This window comes from Arachis ipaensis, chromosome B01, assembly GCF_000816755.2.
Source record: "Arachis ipaensis cultivar K30076 chromosome B01, Araip1.1, whole genome shotgun sequence".
In the NCBI taxonomy this organism is placed as follows: domain Eukaryota; kingdom Viridiplantae; phylum Streptophyta; class Magnoliopsida; order Fabales; family Fabaceae; genus Arachis; species Arachis ipaensis.
This window is the reverse complement of record NC_029785.2, coordinates 132,615,722-132,639,823: the sequence shown is the minus strand read 5'-3', so window position 1 is coordinate 132,639,823 and position 24,102 is coordinate 132,615,722. Positions and strand designations below refer to the sequence as shown.

The 24,102-nt window shown below is 40.1% G+C and overlaps 2 protein-coding genes, 1 long non-coding RNA gene and 1 other non-coding gene across 6 annotated transcripts; 2 read left to right on the top strand and 2 right to left on the bottom strand.

The window, feature by feature from the left end:
- LOC107639755 lies at positions 12,909–15,005 on the top strand. Its single transcript, XM_021112417.1, has 5 exons — positions 12,909–12,956; positions 13,880–14,266; positions 14,445–14,542; positions 14,740–14,828; positions 14,903–15,005. Exons 1-5 carry the CDS (start codon positions 12,929–12,931, stop codon positions 15,003–15,005), a joined length of 705 nt encoding a protein of 234 aa, XP_020968076.1. The 5' UTR covers positions 12,909–12,928.
- LOC107639748 lies at positions 16,014–18,233 on the top strand. 3 transcript variants are annotated; one of them, XR_002349584.1, is made up of 6 exons: positions 16,057–16,622; positions 16,701–16,810; positions 16,927–17,051; positions 17,219–17,274; positions 17,371–17,407; positions 17,590–18,233. It is a non-coding gene; the product is annotated as an uncharacterized LOC107639748 (transcript). The 3 variants fall into 3 exon arrangements; XR_002349583.1 differs by lacking the exon at positions 16,057–16,622 and adding an exon at positions 16,014–16,044 and having other exon boundaries at positions 16,701–17,051; XR_002349582.1 differs by having other exon boundaries at positions 16,055–16,622; positions 16,701–17,051.
- Positions 20,050–20,819, bottom strand: LOC107639741 (the record flags this gene model as incomplete). Its single annotated transcript, XM_016343332.2, is given in 1 exon segment — positions 20,050–20,819. A coding segment is annotated over 1 exon segment (723 nt), but the record flags the coding sequence as incomplete, so codon positions are not given.
- Positions 23,106–23,665, bottom strand: LOC110263777. Its single transcript, XR_002349587.1, has 3 exons — positions 23,599–23,665; positions 23,346–23,405; positions 23,106–23,158 (listed from the first exon to the last, which is right to left on the bottom strand). It is a non-coding gene; the product is annotated as an uncharacterized LOC110263777 (long non-coding RNA).

Sequence of the window (24,102 nt, the reverse complement as noted above, 5' to 3'; positions counted from 1 at the left end):
TCTTTTACCACAATCATTTACAATGCATCATATCCATGAAATACCTCATCGAGTTGTCTTCACTGACAGGTTCCAACTACATGGATGTAAGCGTTCAAAGAAGGGGCAATAATCTCTACTTTACCGAATGATGGTTGGATCTACTCACCTATTATGACCAACCTAATGGAATGTGGTTAAAGTTAACTTTCTTGGGAGGAGCTTGATTTTTTATTGAGGAATTGCATCCACGGAATTTTATAGGGCAAGTTCAAGTTCCATCCTCTCCGTGCTTTTTACGTCTGCCCGAAAATCTTCAAAGTGGAGCACATAATGAGATTGAATTCTCTCAGTTTAAGTTCAGTTTTGCTAAATTCGTGACAAACTCGGATATGCAATTTCAACGATTGGTAATATATTTAAATTTTTTTATTTTAAGTTGTTCATTATTAGAATAATTTTATAACATATTGTGATTTTTTTCAGAAATTACCGGCTTTCTTTTGCATGCATGCAACGCCATTGAGAGGAATAAGGGTTAGTTTGGTTTCTCGGTGTGGCAATTCTATACCTTGCCGCATTGCATAGATAGCGGATGATGAAACTTATTTAACAAGAGGATGATTTGAATTCGCACGAATTCTAAATGTTGATATTTACGATGTTATTTCAGTTGGTTATCGTTACGAGAATGACTCTATATTATATGTAACTAAGAACTTGAATAGATTCAATATTGTTTAAGTAATTTGGTTTTAATATTAGTATTTGATTAAATTATAATTAGAAAATTTTTATAAATATTGGCATATAATTAATATAGATAACATATATACTTAATAAATATTTTTATTAAATTAATTATAACGATTAATACAAGATAATCTCATAAGTATAACCTAATTATAGCAAGAATTTTCATAAAAACAATTGACTACTAATTTAAATATAATTGATATAGTTAAATTGATACAACCGATAAGATTGAGAATATGTAGCAATTATAGCAATTATTATATCAATTATAATAATAATTCACGTGACTTCATATACAGTAATTTTTGAATTATAATTGTCACATAATTATACTTGAATATTATTTAATTTTAGATGTTTTATAGGTAATATTCATTATCACATGAATTATCATTATTACTCAATAATAATAATAATAATAATAATAATAATAATTTTGAATTTATATAATTGATATAATTGATATAGTTCTAATTCTCATTCGTATGTAATAATTTTATTAGTATGTATTCACATTTTAATCACATATATTATATTTTAAAAAGGTAAAATATATTTTAAGAAAATTAGAATATCAATAATCAATTGTGATTAATATCAATATCAATAATTAATTCTTATAATTATTTTTGTACTACTAAAAGCTACATATAGTGTTTTTTTTTTGTAGAATAAAAAAGGTAATTCATAACATTTTTGTAAAGTTATATCGTATGGACACAAGATTAATTAGATAACAAATTGAATTTTAATTAATACATTTTATTTTCTGCTCATATTTTTTCATTAGTTATTTTACTTCTTATATTTACAGTAAATATTGAATGTAAAAAAGAAAAAAAATAATATTGAATGTTATCTATTTTATTTATTTAGAGTTATAATTAAATTTGATATAATTATAGCAAGTATCTAGAATTAATAATAACATGATACTATAATTTTAAGTTGTATAATATAATAAAAAATTTAGCAATTTATGTATACTTCCTATATAGCAATAATATTATATATTTATATATCTCCTCTTTTATCTCTTTTCTAAAAATATTGGCATATAATTAATGTCGATAACATATATATTGAGTAAGTATCTCCATTGAAAATATTTGTTAACTATTACCGTGTATAATTAGTGTGTGTGTTTATATATATATAAGGATTAATAGTGAATTATTACAATTATTTATCATCTAGAAAATTCGTACCTCAGACATAGAACTTCTTCTGTTTATTATTTTTCATACCTAAAGGATACTAACTACAATTCTATCAACAATATTACCTATGATAGATTATGTAATGAAAAAGTTTGAAAAATAAAGGTAAGAATTATAAGGTTATGAAAAGTCTCATCCAAATTTGACAAGAACAACACGACTTACATAGAAATGGTTCTTATGGATGATAAGGTAAGTTGATTATTTTCCATGATTCTTTCAAGTGATGCTAGGTCCATTTTATAAATATTTTTTGTTTATATTTTAAGTTTATTTGATAAATAAACCCTTGCACGAATTAAAGATAGTACGATTTTATAGATTTATAAGTGTGTGCTAATAGCCTTTATATTTAATTTGTTTTAGAGTGTGATAATAGCCAATATGTTTGTGGGTAGATTTAACTATTACTATATTATTTATGATCACATTCAGTATATATGTCTAATTTATTGAAGAAAGTAGATTATTAAAATTGATTAATAACTATTTTAGAGTTAATTCAATTAATACTAAATTTAAAAAAAAAACAAACAATGCATAACATATTAATTTTTTATTAATCAAATTATTATCATTTAAATTAATTTTAAAAAATAATTTAAAATTATAATTTTAATCTTATCACGTGTATGACACGGATAATTACACTTGTTTAGGAAGATTTATAGGATATAAGCATCCATCTTTTATATTAAATTAATTTGTAGTCATCATCTATCGTATTTTAGAATTCTGAATTCCATATTTCCATGTCTCAAAATTTTTAAAGCTTACCAGTTATATGCATATGTCTGGCAGGACAAGAAATGGTATTAGCTTTATAATTTTTTGGGCTCAATTATGTTTTTTTGTGCTTGTTCTTTATCTTTGGTTGGTTGATCTATTATCTTCCTGTTATCATGATTTGACTAAGTATATACTTAAGAGAAAGTTTAGAGGGCCAGCAGATTTTGTGATTTTTAGCCATCAATTAGCCATCAATGATATTTTTAATGGTGTGAGATTACATCTAATGGTGTAGGATCATTCAATTTCCCTTTGATGGTTAAGTGCTGGCCAGAATTTAACAAAAGTGCTGGCCCCGTAGCACTCCTCTATACTTAATATGTGTTATTATAAATTGAGATTGTTCGGTAAATCGGTTACCGGTCGATTCGGGTGAAGATCCTGGGAGATGGTAAGGGCTCGTCGGGTCGTGGACTGCCGGACAGAGAGGGGCGAGGTCCCGAGTACTTCGTGTAAGAAAGGGGGGTGCCACCTGCAAAGACACTCCGACGCTTTTGTCAGTAAATGTGTAGGCGGAAAGGGTAATGTGATATATGACGTACCTTGGGGGAAGAGCCAATCTTCCCTTTATATATTGTCAGAGGTGGGCCTGTAAAGAAAGGCCCACTACTCTCGAGGCGCTCCCTTCACAACTGTGGGAGAGCTGTTACGGACGCGTGTCCGGGTCGACAACAGGGCGCTCTATCCCTGACCGCCCGGGTCGGGTAGAGCTCGGGTCTGCCCAAGCCAGCAGAAGGTTTGGGCCGGGCCGTAACAGTGCCCCCACGCGCCAATGGTAGCCGTGTGGACTATTTGTGGCGCGTTCTTTCTTTCTTCATAGGTCGTCGCCAGATCGGCCGCTCGTAGGGGGACGTGTCCCCTGCGCGCATGTCCTTTGGTTACTGAGGTAAACGTTCAGTGCTTCGTTCTCCGTGCTGAGCATTAAATGCTCATAATGGGTTGGGAATCCCCGTATGCAAAGACTATTTTGTCCCCAGTCTTTCGCGCTCCCTGGGGATAGTTTTAAATGGTTCGTTTTCGCTTTATTCCTCTTTTTTACACTCCTGCTTCTTCTATCTTCTTGCCAACTCTTCCTCCCTCTTTCGAAGATCTCAGAGCACTGGTGTGATATCCTCACGCATCTTCCCTTCGTCTTTTTTAGATCCTCGAAACAAATTCAGGTAATCCTTGGGCTTCTCTCTTTTTGCCTTGTTGTTGAATGTCTATTACTTGCGTTTGCTTTTGTGTTTCCTGTCGTCTCGTTTGGTTTTTGTTACTAGATGACTCTCCAGTGCTTGGGTAAATGGGTTAAGGGAGGGGTACCATTCCGGGGGTAGGTTTTTAGGTAGCTTGCTTGACGAGTGTAGCCTTTTCCATGTTTAATTTTAACTGTTCAGTAGGATAAGCATAGTTTCTGGGTGTTTTCCGGGCTCCCGATCTCATAGTCTAACGGAGTGGTACCCCGCTGTAGGTATGCCTCGTGTTGTCGCTCGGACTTCTACTTCCACCGCAAATTACGACCCTTACGCATGGGTGACCTCGGACATAAAGGACTCGCCTAACCAGATGGATCTAGGAGAGCTGACGGAATTTCGGCAAGCCGGGTACTTATGTGGGGGGACGGACGAGGAGATCAACTACGAGACCTTCGTTCCAGCCCCCGACGAGCGGTTGTACGAGATCAACCTCCGTTCTCCCCGGGTTGCCGACTGGGTCTGGTTTTACAAGGCCATGTTTACCCAGGTCGACGTTCGCCTACTTTTTTCCGATTTTCAGATGTCTCTCCTTGGCCGGATATCCGTGTCGCCGTCGCAGCTCCATCCGAACAGTTGGGCTTCTATCCGCTGTTTCGATTTGGTTCTATGAATATCTCGAGCTGCCGGCGTCAGTGGATGTCTTCCTCTTTTTCTTCAACCTCACCAACCCCTCCAAACAAGGGAAGGCGAGAAAAGGGTTCCTTTCTTTCCGGTCTGCCCAAGGTCGGAGGATATTTGGTCTATTCGAGGACTCTTACCATAGGTTCAAGGACAAATTCTTCAAAGTTCGCCCTGCTAAAGGTCGCCATCCCTTTTGGTTATCGTTAGAGGGGGAGCGCCTCATCCCAACATATTGGAGTTTTGGGGCGGGGTCTAATCCGTTTATTAAGGTGACGTACAAAAGGATGTCCCCTGTAGATAAGAAAATAGCTGATGTGTTGTTTGCCCTCTTTGGGAAGAATCCCGTGAACCCCCATCTTCTCATGGGTGAACGGGAGGCCGCCAGGAGCTATATTCGTGAGTCGTTTTGTTTCGTGTTCGTATTGTTTATTATTGCTTGTTTTTCTTGATCTGACGACTGACGCGTTTATCTGTTTGCTGCAGTGGAGATGTCTGCCTCAGTGACAGGGCTTGAAAATTTGATGAAGACCTTCTTCGAGGAAAGTGACGAGGAGAAGGCCGAAGAGAAAGACGCCGGGAAGTCGGAGGGGCCTTCCGGGGAGAAGGAGGGTCAGTCTGTGCCCTCTCCCCAGGATACCGGCATGTCGGGCAAGAACCCAGAAGGGGCGCAGGCTTCTCCCCTTCCCGAGGTCGTCGTTGGCGGGCACTCGCCCTCTGCCCATCAGGAAGATGATGATGTGGAACTCATCCACACCCCTAAGAGGCGGAGGGCGTCTGCGAGTTCGGAGGGGACTCTCACCATCATGGAGAGAAATTTCGATGCTACAACCTTTATCGACTCGCAGCTGATCCCTGGGATGGAGGAGCATTTTCATGGGACCGACCTGGCTGGACAGGCGAGATGGATGTACTGGACTTTGCTCCGGGGGGCCGTGATAGCTCGAAAGGCTGAGTTCGAGTTGTCGGAAATGCAGGCCCTCCGGAGGAAGCTCGAGTCCTCTGCCAAGGCAAACAATGACTTCAAGGTGCAGGTTGAGCTGCTCCAGAGCCAGTTGTCCGAGATGGGGGAGAAGCTCAAGGCATCCGAGGAAAGGACGACATCTGCCGATGAGAAATTGAAGGCTTTCGACGAGACGGTGGCCCGTTTAGTTGAGCGGGAGATGACCTTGGAGAGCCAGCTGAACGCCGCTCAGGGTCGGGTGGCGGTCTTGGAGAAAGAGCGTGACCAAGCCGTGTGGTCGGCTAAAGCTGCTAAAGTCGAGGTCGAGGAGCTCCGGAAGAAGCTGAAAGCGACCAAAGAGCAAGGGAAGAACGCGATCTCTATGACTGAGGACGCCCTGAAGGCTCAGGTGAAGATCGTGGCTCCCGACTTTGACACGTCGGCCATTGGGGTCTTCAAGATGATTCAAGATGGCAAGGTTGTTGACATGCCTAGGAAGTGATCTGTTGTAACTTGGATATTTTAGTGTGGATTTGCTGATCGTTTTGCTGAACGTTTTGTAATTTGAAACTTTATAACTTGTGCTTATCTTAGTCGTTTGGCCAGTTCGTCATTATTATCTTTTGTCTTTGCTTGTTGTACTGTTTCCATTACCGCCTTTTTGGGGCGGGCTTATTGCTTGTGCCCGTTTTGCCGTTTTACGTTGGTAATGGTTTTGGACCGCTTTGGTCGTGTTGTCGCCGCCGTTAGTTATGGCTGTGGTCCAAATGGTTCCCGGGGTGATCAGTCCCGGGCTGCCGTTTTAGAACGCAATCGTGTGAGACACGTATTGGGAAGCAACAGATAAGTAAGAAAATATTTTGACAAGTGAGAATTAATCGTCAGCTAGGCGAGTTTGTTAACATGGCAAGTATTCGATAGGAGTAAATAGCTAAAAGGTAACAAGGGCTGAAAATTAACATGTGAACAAAACAAGCACATATGAGCCCGTTAGGCCTCCCGGTCGGTGTGCCCGAGTTAGGAGTAGAACCTCCTCAAATTACCTGCATTCCATGTTCTAGGGATTTCTTTGCCGTCAAGTCTCTCGAGCTTGTAGGCACCCTTGCCAAGCACTTCTTTAATTCTGTAGGGACCTTCCCAATTTGCCGCCAGCTTCCCTTCTCCAGGGATCGGTAGACCGACATCGTTGCGTTGCAGGACGAGGTCTCTTTCCTCAAAATCCCTCCTGAGGACTTTAGCGTTGTAGCGCAGGGCTATTCTTTGTTTCAACGCCGTTTCTAACAAGTGGGCCATCTCCCTTGTCTCCTCCACCAGGTCCTTTTCCACCGCTTCGTCCACACCTGCGAGTAGTAGCCGCGGGCTCGGTTCGCCGATTTCAACGGGTATGACCGCGTCGGCCCCGTACGTTAGGCGAAAAGGGGTTTTCCCCGTAGCGCTTTGCTCGGTTGTTCGGTAGGACCACAGGACCGAAGCGAGCTCGTCGGCCCATGCGCCTTTCTTGTTGTCTAGGCGTTTCTTGAGGCCAAGTAAGATGACTTTGTTTGCGGACTCCACTTGTCCATTTGTCTGGGGGTGTTCCACTGAGGAAAACTTCTGTTTCACTCCTAGGCCGGTGAGGAACTCCGTGAACTTCTTGTCAGTGAATTGCGTCCCATTATCCGAAATGACGACCTCCGGGATACCGAAACGGGTTATCACCTGCCTCCACATGAACTTCCGGCAGTTGGAGGAAGATATGCTGGCCAGTGGCTCAGCCTCTATCCATTTGGTGTAGTAGTCGATGGCGACTATGAGGTATTTGACTTGCCCTGGGCCAACCGGGAAAGGTCCCAGAAGGTCAACTCCCCATTGGGCGAAAGGTCGTGTGGTCGTCAGCAGGCTCAGCTCGGAAGCCGGCGCCTTGTGGAAGTTGGCGTTTTGTTGACACTTTACGCACTTTCTGAAAAATTCCCTCGAGTCTTTCATCATTGATGGCCAGTAGTATCCAGCTCGGATGAGCTTCCTTGCTAGGGCTTTTCCCCCGATGTGGTGGCCGCAACAACCCTCGTGGACTTCTCTAAGTACATAGTCCGTCTGGTCGGGGTGAAAGCACTTCAATAGGGGCTGGCTGAGCCCCTTCCTGAACAGTTGCCCTTGTATGATCGCATATCTGGCCGCCTCCCTTCTCAATATTTTGGCCGCTTTCTCATCGTCAGGCAGCTTGCCGAGTTCCAGGAAGTTTGTGATGGGGTCCAACCATGAGGGGCTTGACTTCGTCAAATGGAGGGCGACCGTTGGCTCCTTCATCATGCCTTGGATGAGAGACCGGTTGCCCGCTCCTGGCTTCGTGCTCGCTAGTTTGGATAGGAGGTCCTCCCGTGTGTTCCTTTCTCTTGGGACGTGTTGGATCGTGACCTCTTGGAACTGACTTGTCATTTCTTTAACTTTTTCCAAGTATTTTTGCAGGAGGGGGTCCCGGGCTTGGTAGCTTCTGCTTACCTGCGAGGTGACGACCTGTGAGTCGCTGCATACTTCGACCTTCGTCGCCCCGACTTCCCGAGCTAGTATTAGCCCGCTTAAGAGGGCTTCATATTCCGCTTGATTGTTCGATACAGGGAACTCGAACTTGGTCGATTGTTCATAGATGACTCCTGCCGGGCTTTCTAAGATGACCCCGGCTCCCCCAGACGTTTGGTTGGAGGCCCCGTCTACGTGGAGCCTCCACCGTGTGCCCGTTTCTTCGGGAGGATCGCCCGTTACCTCTACTAAGAAATCTGCCATTGCCTGTGCCTTGATTGCGTGACGGGGCTCATAGTGCAAGTCGTATTAGGACAGCTCAATGGCCCAGGTCATCATCCTTCCAGCCAAATCGGGTTTTTAGAGTACTTGACGGATCACTTGATCCGTTTTGACGACCACGCGGTGACCCTGGAAGTATTGCCTAAACCTTCGAGAGGAGGTTAGGAGTGTGAGCGCCAGTTTTTCCAATTTGCTGTACCTCAGCTCTACTCCTTGTAGGGCCCTGCTTACGAAGTAAATCGGTTGCTGGGCTTTCCCTTCTTCTTTTACGAGCACTGCTGCAAGTGCTTCCTCTGTTACCGCTAGGTAGAGGTAGAGTGGCTCTCCGGCTTTGGGCTTCCCGAGCACCGGAGGTGTTGCTAGGATTTCCTTGAAGTGGTTGAATGCTTCCTCGCAGGCTGGGGTCCATTCAAATGCTATTCCCTTTTTCATTAAATTGAAGAAGGGCAGGGCTTTCGCTGCCAATGCGCCGAGGAAACGGGATAACGCCGTCAGCCTTCCCGCCAGCCGCTGGACGTCTTTGATGCAACCCGGACTCTTCATCTGGAGAATCGCTTGGCACTTCTCAGGGTTGGCCTCTACCCCTCTTTGGGTGATCATGAACCCCAAGAACTTTCCGGCCTCCATGGCAAAGGCGACTTGAGCGGGTTGAGCCTCATGCCGTGCTGTCGGAGGGAGGCAAACACATCCCCTAGGTCTCTTAAGAGGTCGTCGGGTCGTGCAGTTTTTGCCTATGAGCTCATTGAATATCTTGTTCATCAGTCTTTGATACGTGGCGCCAGCGTTTTTTAGACCGAACGGCATCACCTTGTAACAATAGATCCCTCCTGGCGTTATGAACGCCGTTTTGTCCTCGTCGGGTCGGTGCATCGGTATCTAATTGTACCCAGAGTAGGCGTCCATGAAGCTCAGGTATTGGTATCCTGCTGCTGCGTCGACGAGTGCGTCAATGTTGGGCAGGGGGTAGCAATCCTTAGGGCATGCCTTGTTGAAGTCGGAGTAGTCCACGCACATTCTCCACCTCCCCCTGTGTTTTTTCACCAACACCACGTTAGACAGCTAAGTCGAGTAGTCCAGCTCTCGGATGAACCCTGCTTCAAGGAGGCTGGCCGTCTGCCTGGCCACCTCTTCTGCCCTTTCTTGTGACATCTTCCTCCTCCTCTGAGCTACTGGCTTGGCCTCTGGCTTGACGGCCAGATGGTGTGACATAAGCTGGGGGTCTATCCCTGGCATATCGGCTGGTGTCCAGGCGAAGAGGTCGGCGTTAGCTCTGATCATCTTCATCAAAAGTTCTTTTAATTCATTGGGGAGGTTTCTGTTTATGAACGTGAACTTCTCGTCCTCGTCACCAACCCTAAATTTTTCCAAGTCCCCTTCTGGCTCAGGTCTGGGCTTGTCGTCTATCCTGGCATCCAGGTCGGCAAGGAAAACCCCAGATGCTTCTTTGGATTTTTTCCTAAGAGAGAGACTGGCGTGGTCGCAAGGGACTGCCGTTTCCAAGTCTCCTCTGATGGACCCTACGGATCCGTCATCGGTAACAAACTTCATTATGAGCAGTTTCGTGCTAATTGCTACTCCGAGGTCATTGATGGTTTTTCTCCCCAGGATGATATTATAAGCAGTGGAATCTCGTAAGACAACAAAATCGGCCATTACCGTTCTTCGCCTCTGTCCTTGTCCAAGGGAGGTCGGTAGTGAGATGATCCCATCTGGTTTGATGAAGTGATCACCCAACCCTACCACACCGTGCTGGTGGGCCGCCAGGTCGGCATCACATAGTCCCAAGGCGTCGAAGACGTTGCGAAACATGATGTTCGAGTCCGCCCCCGTGTCCACTAGGATTCGTTTGACCACTTCGGTTCCGACTCTGGCCGTGATAACCATGGGTGGACTTTCCGGTACCTCATCGAACCATTGATCCTCGGGGCCAAAAGAGATGGATGGGTGTCCCCGAGAGCTCCTAGCAGATGAGGAGGAGACCGCCAGGACCTTGGCGTCTTTCTTCTGCGCCGATTTCGACCTCGGGGCAGAATTCCTTGCAGTTACTACATTTACTACCGTGAGACCGTGGTCGTCTTCCTCTGGTTCTTGACGTCGTCTTGTCGACCTGGACCTGTTCTCACCCTCGCGATCCCGGTTCCGTCTCTTCGGTTCCCTTATGTGGTGGGAGAAGTCGGCAAGCTTCCCGTCCCTGATTGCCTGTTCCAGGGCATCCTTTAGGTCGAAGCAGTCTTGGGTCTTGTGCCCGTACCCCTTGTGATATTCGCAGTAGAGGCTTTTGTTTCCCCCTGTCCTGTCCTTCAGAGGACGGGGCCTCGATAGTATCCCTTTCTCGGCTATCTATTGATAGACCTCCGTGATTGGTGCCGCGAGGGGGTGTAGTTGGTGAATTTCCCGACTCGGGAAAACGGTTTTGTCGTCTTGCTCGAGCCGCCGTTCCTAGTGTGTTCCTTTTGTCGTTCTCCACCATCGTGGTGCTTGGTTTGGTTGTAGAGGGGTTGCCGTTTATTGGCAGCCACGACCTGGCTGACCTTCTCGTCGTTGATATACTCCCTAGCCACGCACTGGATCTCCTGCATTGTCCAGACTGGCTTTGTGGTAAGGTGCTTCCTGAAGTCCTCATTCAGGAGCCCATTCGTCAAACATAAACTCGCCACCGAGTCTGTCAAACCGTCAATTTCTAGGCACTCGTCGTTGAAACGATCCAAGTATTTCCTGGTCGGCTCCCCGGCTCTTTGGGTCACCCCTAGCAAATTGATCGGGTGCTTGGCTTTCGCGATCCTGGTTGTGAACTGAGCCAGGAAAGCATGGCTGATGTCGGAGAATTGGGTCACCGAGCCCTGCGGGAGGTTATTGAACCACCGTATTGCAGGTCCCGCCAGGGTGACCGGGAAGGCGCGACACCTTACCTCATCTCCTACTCCTTCTAGGTTCATCCTGGCCTCGAAGGCCGTTAGATGCTCCAGGGGGTCCTGCGTTCCATTATACCTCATGTCCGTTGGCTTGTCAAAATGTTTTGGCAGCCGGACCTCGAGTATGGAGCGGTGGAATGGGGTGGCCCCTATTATCACGGGTCCCCGGGTATTCGTTCTCCCATCGTCGTTCTCCCGACGGGCGTCTTCGTCCCCCTGGTTCGTCGTACGCCGCCTTTCACGTCTGGCATAAATGACAGGGTTGTGATGTCTTCTCGCGCGCCCTCTCTTTCCGGTGCTTTCTGACTCGACCTGGGGGCTAGGCGTGCGCCGGGAACGGCTCCTGGAGCGAGATCGGGAGTGACTCTGTTCTGGGGTGCGCTGGTTGCGTTCTCTGTCCGCTAACCGGCGCTCTAAGTCTTGCATTCTATGGCGTAGCTCTTGCATTATTCTGGCGTGGTTGTCTCCGGTCCCCCCAAAGGGGCGTCTCTCATGTGATTGGGCTGCGTCCCTCGGGGGTGATCTTGGATGTTGTCGGGTTTTCGTCCCGGCGGCGTCGCCTCCGGGTACGGCCTCGCGGCCTGCCTCCGTTTCGACTAGCACGAAGTCCATGGATGAGTCCCCACAGATGGCGCCAATGTTCGGTAAATCGGTTACCGGTCGATTCGGGTGAAGATCCTGGGGTGCCACCTGCAAAGACACTCCAACGCTCTTGTCAGTAAATGTGCAGGCAGAAAGGGTAATGTGATATATAACGTACCTTGGGGGAAGAGCCAATCTTCTCCTTATATATTGTCAGAGGTGGGCCCTGTAAGGGCAGGCCCACTACTCTCGAGGCACTCCCTTCACAACTGTGGGAGAGCTGTTACGGACGCGTGTCCGGGTCGGCGACGGGGCGCTCTATCCCTGACCGCCCGGGTCGGCCCAAGCCAGCAGAAGGTTTGAGCCGGGCCGTAACAGAGATAATATCCAATTTGGTCCCTGAACTTACACGTGAGTCTCAATTTAGTCCCTGAGGTTTCAATTGTCTCTATTTAATCCCCGAAGTTTATAAACGTGCCTCATATTAGTCCCTGAGACCACTTTTAGCATAAAAACGTTAATAGAGCGCTGTTGTAGACTATCACATGTCACGTTAAAACTTGTAAAATAATGCAGTTTTGGTTTTGATATTTAAATAGCTCAAAAACAGCATCCTATTACTTATTTTGTTAGGTAAAATTTTAATAAACACCATTTAGGATGTTGTTTTTGGGTTATTTGAGTGCCAAAACCAAAACGACATCATTTTACAAAGTTTACTGTGGCATTCGGCTGTCACGACAGTGTTCCGTTAACATTTGTACGTTGAAAATTGTTTCAGAAACTAATATGAGTTATGTTCGCAAAGTTTGGGGACTAAATAGAGACAATTGAAACTTCAAGAACTAAATTGAGACTTACATATAAGTTCAGGGACCAAATTGAATATTATCTCTTATAAATTTGATTAAAATTTCGTCATATTTGCTTAAAAAATCATGAAATCTGTAATACCCTTAATATGTAAAACAATATTTTTGTATTGTATATAATACCCTTAATAAATAATGTTATATAATAATTATTATGATTCAACATTTTCGTGCTTGGCACGGGCAATTAGGCTAGTACTAATTAAAAGTTGGTGAATTCTACCGTAAGGATATACATGTACAGATGGCTCTTCCACACACACCACCGCAACCATATACATGGCTCTGGCCACCTGCCTCACCTCTATCCTCCTCCATTAGTGTCCTTTGTGTGGTTTAATTTAAAGTTAGTGTGCCTTGTATTTTTTTATGTTGATGTTAGTGTAACAGTGATGATTTATTTTAATATTAGTGTCACTTGTGTGGTTTATTTTGATGTTTTTATTCACGACTTATGGACTCGTGTTATAAGATAGATTCATCGTATATTGTAGAATACAGAATATCAATAAAAACAGTCTAAATACAAAACATAACAAAAACAGTCACATAGCACAATATGACAAACATAACATCACTACATGAAATACATAACAAAAAAAAATACATAACTATATGGAATACATAACAACAAGGATTACATAACTAAAACTGACGTACATAACATAAAATGAAATATGCATTTCTCAAAATTCAGAAGAAATACGATCCGGTGAAGCAGCGTCGACGACGCCTGATTTGTCGTACTCTCTAAGTCGGAGGGACTACGTTTTCGTCACCTTCTCTGTCTCCGGCCTACTCCACTTCCTCCGGTATGTGTTTCAGTGATGTGGATGGACCGGGTGTGATGTAGTAGATACGCGAATGCTGAGGGGTGTCCCACCCAACACAAATATATTGTCCACAGGGCTCGTTTAGATCCACATCAAAGTGTGCTTGTAATCCAGCTACAGAAAATATGCATTTGGCCAACTCATCTTCCTGCATGATGATACTGATCTCGTAAAAAAAATGAGACCCACAAACTCCGCGCTAAGGCTCTCATTACCAAGTAAGTTCGACCGTATCTGACTTGGGCTGATATACATCTGACTCTCGTGCATTGCCTCGTCATTCTTAGAAACGGATGAAATAGTCACCAAATCCTCGGGCACATTCCCGCCTGCCTCAGCTCCTCCACACACACCACCGCAACCATATACATGGCTCTGGCCACCTGCCTCACCTCTATCCTCCTCCAGGATGACCACGATCACCACCTCCGGTACTCCCACCCTGACCACCATCACCTCTACCTTAGTGGCCCTCGTAACCACCTCCACCACCTCCCTGACCTCCCGTCACCACCGTTGTACCCTCCTCCACCACCACCACTTCCCTGACCCCGTCGTCACCTCCATCGTCTCCGTCATCACCACCTTCGTCCTCACCGCTACCCTCATCCTCTCCGCCTCTGCCTCCACGTCGGCCTCTACCTCACCACCACCTCTAGCTCCTCTACGGCCGCGACCCCTCCCCCCTCGCCGTCCAACCATTCCCAACCCTTCCCACCAAACCCCATTTCCGATTCCCGTCCTCAAAAGTTAAAGTTTTCATCTTTTCTTCATTTCATGTTGTTTCCCATTTTGTATTATCTAGCTTTGCTTTTCTTTCTGCTCTTGTTGGGTTAAATTTGTCTTTTGGTGTGTGGGTAATTTTGTTGAAGTGTTGTTCATGAGTGTGTATCCCTCATTTTAATGTTAGAAAACAAAATAATGCAGAAGAATCAAAAGACCCTGTGGTTCAGTTTCTGGAAGGAGAACTTCTCATAGTGTGTTTGTATTCCAATCCAGGTGGACGCTTTGCCTCAAGGGAAAAAGTATGCTTCTTTCCTTCAAAACCTTAACATTTGTTTCAGTGTCATTGTTGAGGGCTGTGTTACTTGTCTCTAATTCTAATTATCTACCATAAGAAAAAATAATAGTTATAAACTTAGATGTAATTTCTTCGGGTTTTGAAATATCATTTGTTGATCTATTGGCATTTCCTTTGGATTTTGGCTTTATATGTAACCAGATGAGCCTTCTAAAGAACTGCCGAAGTTTTCTGTCAAACTTTTTCTTCATTCCAGTGGGCATGTTGCAGCGAAATTCCAATATGACCAGGTTTCACATGCTAACTTCATCAAGAGTATTGAACTTTATATTTCTATTGAAAATTTTGAATTTTCCATAATTAGGGGCTATGTCTTTGACCTTGAACAAGTTCCTGCATACTCATGCTTTATAGGCTATGTTTCATGGCAGGTAATAATTTCTGCTTTTCGGGATTGGCTGTTTTGAGGGCTTAGTTATTTGAAAATTTGAGTCTGCAGGTTATGGATGTTCCCGCTTTCTTCCTTGTCAGAAGCAGAGAAGGTTCTAGGAGAAATATCTAATTATAAAGTTCAGGTAGTAATTCTTCTATTTTCATTTTCTCTATAATTGGGAAACTGATGTTATTATTTTCTATCTTAATAAGAATCGAGCTTGGCTTATATAATTTCTTTGGGGGGAAGCTGGTCAAGTGTTTGGGATTCCATCCATATAGTAGCTGTTATAGCAAAGTAAATTTTTGTTTCGCAATACATATTTTTCCATGTTGATGGTCGTTGTGCCTTTGTCACTTTGGCATTATTCCATCCATATTTTTGTTTTGCATCTATATCTCGAGACTAGTATAGCATCATGCAGTTCTGATTATTTATGTTTGAGCTAGTTATGGAACAGAATTCTTGTATGTCTTGACAATATGCTTATTTTGGGCATATAAAATTATTTTCTATTTACATTTTATAGGGTTATTGATATTCAAAAAAGTGGAATGTGGATTTCATTTATTTGAACTATGTGATTGTTGTTTAAGATTATGAGTATTTTACTAAAATTTCCACTTTGAAAATGGTTCAAAAATTTGCTCACCAATTTTTATTGGTAAGAATAAGATTGTGGTAAGTTTTCTTTCTAAAATTAGGTTATTTGACTTGGAGATGGTAATATGTGCTCTCCATCTTTGGTTTGCGTTTGAGGTGGTAAAATCTAATTAATATTAGTTGCTTTTTTTTTATACTGCAGTTGGAGGTGGTAAAAGCCAAACTCAAGTCTGCTAAATCAAAAGATGAGTCTGAATCTGTTAAATTTACTCAAAAGAATCTGATTAACAAGGTTTGCATGGAAGAAGCCCTGAACATTATCTTGACTTGTACAAGTTGTTTGGAAGTTTTTCTGATTACCTAGAACTATGATAGGTCTATAGTTTTTACTGCAACATTTTCTCAGGCCTTGGCCAATATTGGAGTAGTTTAAATCATTTTCTCTTGAGTATCTCGGAACTGTCATTGAGGTATTGCTCCCCTCCACTGCTTCAAAGCAATAAAATGTCAATAAAGAATTTAGTGACTGCAGCTGTATGTACTATAAGAAAGTCAAGTTCTCAACTTCTCTAGTTTCTCACCCATCTCCTTTGATTGGTGTGCTTGCATGATGCATGGTTAAATTGGTCTTTTCTAACTGCTTTTATTGCAATCGGTGCCCTTTAATGTAGGACCATAAGTTGAATGAATTAAATTGGCTGACCAGTGTGGTGAAAATGTCGGCATATGACATTTTAATACGTATGCCACAACTATTATTGGTGCCAACATTGGCTGGTCTGAGTGGTGACCGAAATAAACACAAATTGTAAACTAGATTATGTGTTCATTCTTATATTTCATCCATCTTCCAGCGCCCCAAATCATTGTGTATGCTTAATTTGAAAGTTTGATTGCTTCAAAAAAAATTTTTCTCTTGCTTCCATCTTTCTATTTCATTTGGGCTATCGGTGGTTATCACGTGTAATATGTTGTGATCACTGCAGGCAGGTTGCAAGTTTCTTATATTTGCGCACCATCAGCCAATGAGATACATGAGTGCCTTCTTGTAAGACCAGTTCAATTTTACTCTCTTTTTTTTATATTGGAAATTATAGCACTTACAAAAACTGTTAAAAATTTCCAGAAGAAAAAAGTGGGTTGCATCCGGATTGATGGAGGTACACCCGCTGCATCAAGGCAACAATTGGTTACAGATTTCCGGGAAAAGGATTATATCAAGGCAGCTGTAGTATGGTGGTATTTTTGGTTGTGCATTTCTTCCATGTGTTTCCGTTATAAGCATCTTTTCTGTTGTCTTGGTTAGTATTTGTGCTTGAGATAATGATTTCATGTGACACGTTATCATGCAGCTATCCATTAAAGCGGGAGGAGTTGGATTAACTTTAACTGCTGCAAGCACAGTTATCTTTGCAGAACAATCCTGGACTCCAGGTGACCTAATTCGGCCAATGATCGTGCTCATAGAATTGGCCAGGTATTCTCACACTCGTTAAGTAGAAAGGCGAGAGTTGTTACTGTTTGCATCAGAACATTAAGAAAACAGATAATCTCAAATGAAAAGAACTCTCATATCTAAATTTTTGAGTAGCAAAGACAGCATGTGCTCTTCTGTTTTTTTGACTAGTTAGTTCTTGTTTACAGGTCTCATCAGTAAATATATACTAGTTGGTAAATGATACGGTTGATGACATCATTTGGTAGGTTCTGTTATTATTTCTGCAGTCTTTCGCTGCTTGGTATAGCATTGACTTAACATTTATTATGTATTGATGATCTAAATTTTTACGCCTTAGGGATGTGGTGCAATTCAAACCGGATAATTTGGGGCAGGTACATTTCTACATCTTCTTGAACTATCATATGTAATGCAAAATGTACATAATGCTTAGTTTCAAGGTTTTTATTCTGGTTTATATTTATATTTTTTCAAGATCTATACTCAAGCAGTATTTGAGAGTTACTTTTTGATGTTTTTGAGAAACCATTCTAAATTTTAGTTATTGAAAAATCAGGTGTTAGATGGCCATGAGAACACCTTAGCTGTGTCAAATAATCAGCCATTGAGTAGCCCTGCAAAGCATACTACTATTGGGCATAGGCCTTCAAAGCAGAGAACTCTTGACCAGTTTGTCAGAAGATGTGATAACGTGGATAGGTCGGAAGTCGGAACATCAGCCTGACCGGAAACGGCCCTCTCGGTCATGACTTGCGAGATATGCAAAATGGATTTCCATTTTCACAGATACATGTCCAGTGGCAAGTGAATAGGAACTTAAATGTTGATGTCTACATGCAGAAGTTTCCATGTAGTATTAACCAGATGTGCTTACATGCGGAATTCACCTGTGATGACACAAATGCCTTTTTGAAGCTGAAATCCATTGTACAACAAATAATAGATTGAGTAGAACTGGGTACACTAAACTATGTTACTTGTACTGGAGATAATGGTTTGAATATGTGAAATATGTATTGGAAGAAAATGTTGATAAAGTCACCCATTAGATTTTAGGTTTCCACTTCTTGTTCTTAACTTTTTGCTCCCCTATGTTTTGTTTTAGTTTGGGGCTCTGTACAGAGCATGACATTATCATATATGAACGAGACTTGTAAATTTCTTTACTCCGTATGCATGTATCATTATATTTTGTAGAAATAATCATCTTTTGAAAGAATAGACTCATAGAACCCCTTAATAGCACTTCAGTTAAAACTGATCACATTAGCTTATTTTGTTTAGGAACATGACCTATTCTGATAATGTTACTTTTCTCCCTAAATTCATACAGAAGGACATTATAAAAATAACATCATTATTTTTATTTAGTCATTTAGAAACTTGATTTGAATTTTTGTAACCCAGTTTCCCTTCATCATCATTCTTATTATTTTCTTATTTTCTTAATCTAATGAATAAAGCAATCAATCGATAATATTATAAATGACTCAAATCAAATTTTTAAACTAAATTTTTCAAACAAGAACCATTCATGTGAAACTTCAAAATGTTTCTTTTGACATAATATGTGCGGGCTATTAGTTGAATTAATTATTTAAAATGCATCATGTATTTTGAAATAGAAAGCAGTGAGTTGATCATTTAATATGACCAGCAGCAATAATGCAAATATCTCAAAATACACAGATAATTTTGTACGAGTTGAAGAGAATATAGACACAACTCAAAGCAAGATCATATTCTTGAAAGACATTAATATTTAATTCATTGTTCATTCATAATCCTATTGAAAACGACTAAGGAGGATAATAAGCCACAAGAAATAACATGAAATGTTACTAAATTGAGCAATGCTAGGAACCAAAAGGGTATTAGCCAAAAACCAGCCAAATATCTCTGGGTGAATTCAAAATCTCTACGAGTTAATATACATGGATGCTTCTTCTGCTAAGTATTAGAATGTTTCTTTTTCATACTAAATGGATGTTCTTTTATATATTTTTCGAATTTTTTTGTATTACAAATATGAATGTCTCTATTTCTTTAAGAATTTTATAATTTTTTTTAATTTATAGATATTTAATTATTTTTGCTAAAATATAACTGGATATTTCTTTTGTTAAGTATTAGGATGTTTTTTTTTTCATACTAAATGAATNTTTTATAAGTTTATAGATATTTAATTATTTTTGCTAAAATAAAACTTGATATTTCTTTTGTTAAGTATTAGGATGTTTTTTTTTTTCCATACTAAATGAATGTTTTTTTATAATAAGGTCTAATAACTATACTTTTGAAACAAAATTTGGGATGAAATCAGGATTTAATAAGGTAAAATTAAATTGAAAAGTAGTAACTCTAGGAATTCTTAGGTGGCTTGATTTTTGGATTAATGTTTCTTTTTGTAATTGATTTTGATTGACATCTGATAGGAACATATAGGCTTTAACAACCTGAGCAGTTTTTCATATGTATGAAACCTATGACAAATGTGCAGGTCAAGTAAAAAGCTGAAATCACAAGACATAGAGGAATCATCCTCAGGACATTGCAAATGCATTTTGCAGTCGGTTAAGGCTTCATTGACCAAGCAGCCACGAAGCGAATCCATGAGATACACAGTTTCTGATGGACCAAGAAAATCCATGGATAGAGTTGATGGCTCAGGCGTATCCCCAGTACCATCCTATGGTAGCAGCAAAAGAATCACCGAACCTTCATCAGCAAAAAAGCAATCAAAGATGATAGAGTCTTTTGAGGAGAAGGTGATCAAAATTGAAGAAAGTTAAGTGTTGACATTATCTTCGTTACTAATGATTCACACTATGTGCTTATAGTCTTCAATCATATTATATGATTCCGGCGACTCGCTGATAGAAGAGGAGTGGGTCGCGGTGGGGAAATCTTCCTCCTTAGTGGGTGGCCAAACAAACGCATGGCGCATACAATTAGTAATCCCACGGTTCTCCATGGTGAAGACACTCTTCCTATGGACAATACGACATTGGTCACTGCCGCTAATGAGTCTACTCGTTCTGAAGTTCGAAAGATTGTTATCAGCGGCAGACATATCCATCCAAGTCTCTTTGATGGGGTCGAAGCGGGCCAAATAGGAGTCTCTCTCCAACTCCCTGGACGATGAAAAAAAGAGGTTGTTGTCGAGGACGAACATGGTATTCTCGACATGTGGCTCGCTAATGATGGCGGCCCCAGGAGCCATCAAGGGTTTCCAAACTCTAGAATCAGAACAAAGAACGTAAAATCTAGATTCATCTTTGACCCGTTGCCTCACATTTATATAGAAGTAAACATCGCCTGAGCCTGGCGTGTTTGCGATGTATGATTTGTAAAAAGGAAAGGGTGCACCATCCAGCGTAGGGGCAATTCTGCACTCCTCAAATTTGATTTCGTAGATTGGCCAGGCGACCAGATTCCCCATGGAAACGGCTTTGGCTCTGCCAATTTCACGCGGCAGGCTCAACTTGTCGGACGGCGCCATATAGATCTTGGAGTCGAACTCGAAGGGACACATATCATGATCTGGAAGATCCAAAAACATCTCGAACGGTGGTGGAGGCAAACAAGTCCAATCTTTGACATCAACTTCTTCCTTTAAATTGCTCAGTTTGATCACGATCAACTTTCCATACGTCATAAGGCGAAGGCACGCTTCCTTCGCCATTTCAACCTGCTCCGTTTTTCGTATTTTTGACTCAGCAGCATCCAATTCCGCCATCACTCACTGCGATCGAACGAGATCGGTGGTGCTGCGGCAGCAAAAAGCTAGGATTAGGTACGGATCCTAGAGGATATCGGATATATCCACATAGTTTGAACATTTTCTTTAAAAAATATAATAAAAATATTTTTTAATATTTTTAAATTTATTTATTTTTAAAATATTTTTAATTAAATTATTATTGAATAATAAAAATAAAATAATATAATATATGAATAATAATTACTAACTAAAATATACAAACAAGTAAATATAATACCAAACATATATATATTTTTAATTATTATAGTGCGGATCCGCGGATCAGATACGCGGATGTAGAGCAGATATCCGCGATCCGATCCGCAAAGGGTGCGGATCGGATCCGATCTGATCCGATCCNNTTTTTTTCTTTCACTTTTTTTTTTCATCTGATCATAATTAATTATTATTATTATAGCAACTTTTAATATTTTCTATTACTTTAATTTATAATCTTTCATTCAGTCAATTTTTATGAGTTATTGAAATTTTACTAATTTTTTTTGTGTATTTTGAGACTTTAAATTATTTGTACATTTTAGTATGTTATTGAGTGATGTATTGTATGTAATTTTTACATCAATTTTCAATGAAATTAAATTGTAAATCAAATTATTTTGTGTGTATTTTTTAAGGTTCTAAAAACCGGACTTGATTGACTCATTTAATTGGATTAATTAAAAATCTAAAATACTAAAATTATATGAACTTAAAAAATATTCTTGTACTAATATTTTTCTCCAGTTGCTGAAGTAAAAAATAATTTAAAATTTCATTAAATAAACAACAATACTACTATATGTCAAGATAACATTGTTCTTAATTTATTTATTTTCTTTTTTGTTTACATTTACTTCATATGTTGGATTGATCTAAATAGAAATTTTAAGTGGTATGGACATTGAACAAGTAACAATTGATTGCAGATCTTAAAATTTGCAGATCTTAAAATTTACCAAAAAGATTTATGTTAGGAGGCTCAACATTCACCTGACATACACTCACTCTGTGACGGTGAGCATAATAAAATAATTCTTGTTACAAAACTAAAAAAAAAAAAACCATCGTGCCAACACGTTACTTATGTTCAAACACCTTCCAACATTTAACAAAAACAAATCGGAATATGTTTGTTCATTTTTTTTATACTAAAGATAGGAGACTCGAATTCGCAACCTCTTAATTGAGTGTGGAGAAACTATGTCATTTGAGTTATTACTCATTAACGCAACCTCTTAATATGTTTGTTCGTTTATTAGTATACAATCATGATTCTATATTTTCAAACATAAATTTAAGCATAGTAATTATTAGTCTTTGTTTGTTACTTGACCCAACTCATTTATTCAAGGGAAGTATAATTCCACTTCAATTTTATACAATAAATACGACAAAAAAAATAATTAAAAAAAACATATGATAGAGACATAATCTAAGAAAATACGCATTCTATAAACAATGACATCTTATCTCATGTTAGGTAGCACGTGTCTTTATTCAATTATGATTTATGAAACTTACTTGCAAAGTTTGCTCATAATATAAGAAACAATTATATTGCGAAAAAAATTAAGTTGAGGAACCATCCGAACTTGAAACACAAGAAGAGATCAATCCACCACAACAGTAAAAAATATCTATCACAACTCAATTTTTCTTTGCTCGTATTGTATAATTTATTTCTGTAAATGACAATCAAAAGAGTTGTTTGTAATATTTTAATGTTCAAATTAATGAACATGAACATGTTATAAATGACTTCCAATATTGTGCTCTACACAACTTTCTGTAACATGAGAAATATAAAAGTATATATGTATTTGTATATAAAGTTATAAATAGAATCATACTACTTGGTATATTGGCGCCCCTTCCCCCTGGGACGCTCTTGGAGCAGATCTTATCACCTTAATACAAAATGAAGCCTACAAAATTTGAAGCATGGACAATGTAACCAAAATCAAGTGTGTATGAGCATATTATTAATTCAATGGTTCAGTGTACATTATACAAAACTGACTATTAAAATCAACGGAAAATTACAAAACTTAGATTTAACTACACAAAAACTCTAGTGAAAAATCAGAAACATAATTGCAAACCTTAACAAAATCATCACATACTAAAAATGGAGAACCTAACAGAAAACCGAATAACAATCTCTCTTCATAGAGACGAAATTCAACAAAAAATTAAAATTATTCAAAATTACTGATAATTACCCACCTCAAAGACACAAATTATGCGAATCCGTGAGAAGAAACCATGGAAAGTCGTTGCGTTTTTTAACATAAATTACCTCATTGGCCTTGGATTTGACCACCAATTCATTACCACCGAAAATCTCTCCCCAACTATGCTCCTTTCCAAGTTCAAATGGAGAGAAGCCAAGAAGGAAAAATACATTATACACATAAACATAAAGGTATGAAATGGAAACTGGAATGCTTATAAAGTGCATTATCTTCACTAACCGTGTGTTATATTTTTATGTCATGAAAAAAATATAAAATTATGAAACATGTTTATATCTTATGAGGATTGATCACCTGATTGGCACCTGTAGTAACCATTACCTAGGACTTGTGCAAATTGTTTACATCTCACAACTACAATCAAAGCATAGGAGTTAGTAGAAAAGGATCACCAATTCTCAGGAATTTCAACTACTAAAAAGCTTTGTAACTAAATGCCCACTTGACCCTTATTGAAAACCAAGTTTCATTCCAAAAACAAGTTCCAATTAGTTAATACATTTATATGTTGTAAAAAGAAGATAGAGTCTAGAACATTTTTGCTTACCTTTCTCGTTAATGTTGCTTGAAGTTAAGGAAGACCATTATTGTCACTATAACGATTAATAGAAGGTTTCTGCACAAGTTTTTGCACCTTGTCCAATGGCTTCTTTTGGTTGCTGCCACTAAACCACACCCATAAAATGTTCAACAACCCCATCATGGATCACACGTTAAACAAAAGTAAGGATCAAATAAGATGTAGAAAATTAATTAAAACACCAATTATTCATAACAGCAATTAAATCCAAAATATGATTAGTAAACTTCAAATGAATAGAAATAATACATAAAGAATAAAAATTTGATAGTCTTTGGAAGCAAAAAATTTTGCCTATAGTGAGAAAATCCATACAGAAATGCAAAAAACTTATTTTTAAAATAGTCAAAGTTTCCACCTTCTCAACAAATTTTTAATGCCGTTGTCCCAAACTCTTTAATAAGATTAAAGAACACATACCGATATCCCATTTTTGATACAAAAAGGGTAACCAAATAAATATGAATACAT

Excerpts from the sequence above, each read along its gene's own strand:
- LOC107639755 (XM_021112417.1), top strand. The coding sequence starts at position 12,929 with ATGGCTCTTCCACACACACCACCGCAAC. Across the intron at positions 12,957-13,879 it reads TCCACACACACCACCGCAAC|CATATACATGGCTCTGGCCA; the intron begins CATATACATGGC and ends CACCACCGCAAC. Across the intron at positions 14,267-14,444 it reads TCCGATTCCCGTCCTCAAAA|AAGAATCAAAAGACCCTGTG; the intron begins GTTAAAGTTTTC and ends AAAATAATGCAG.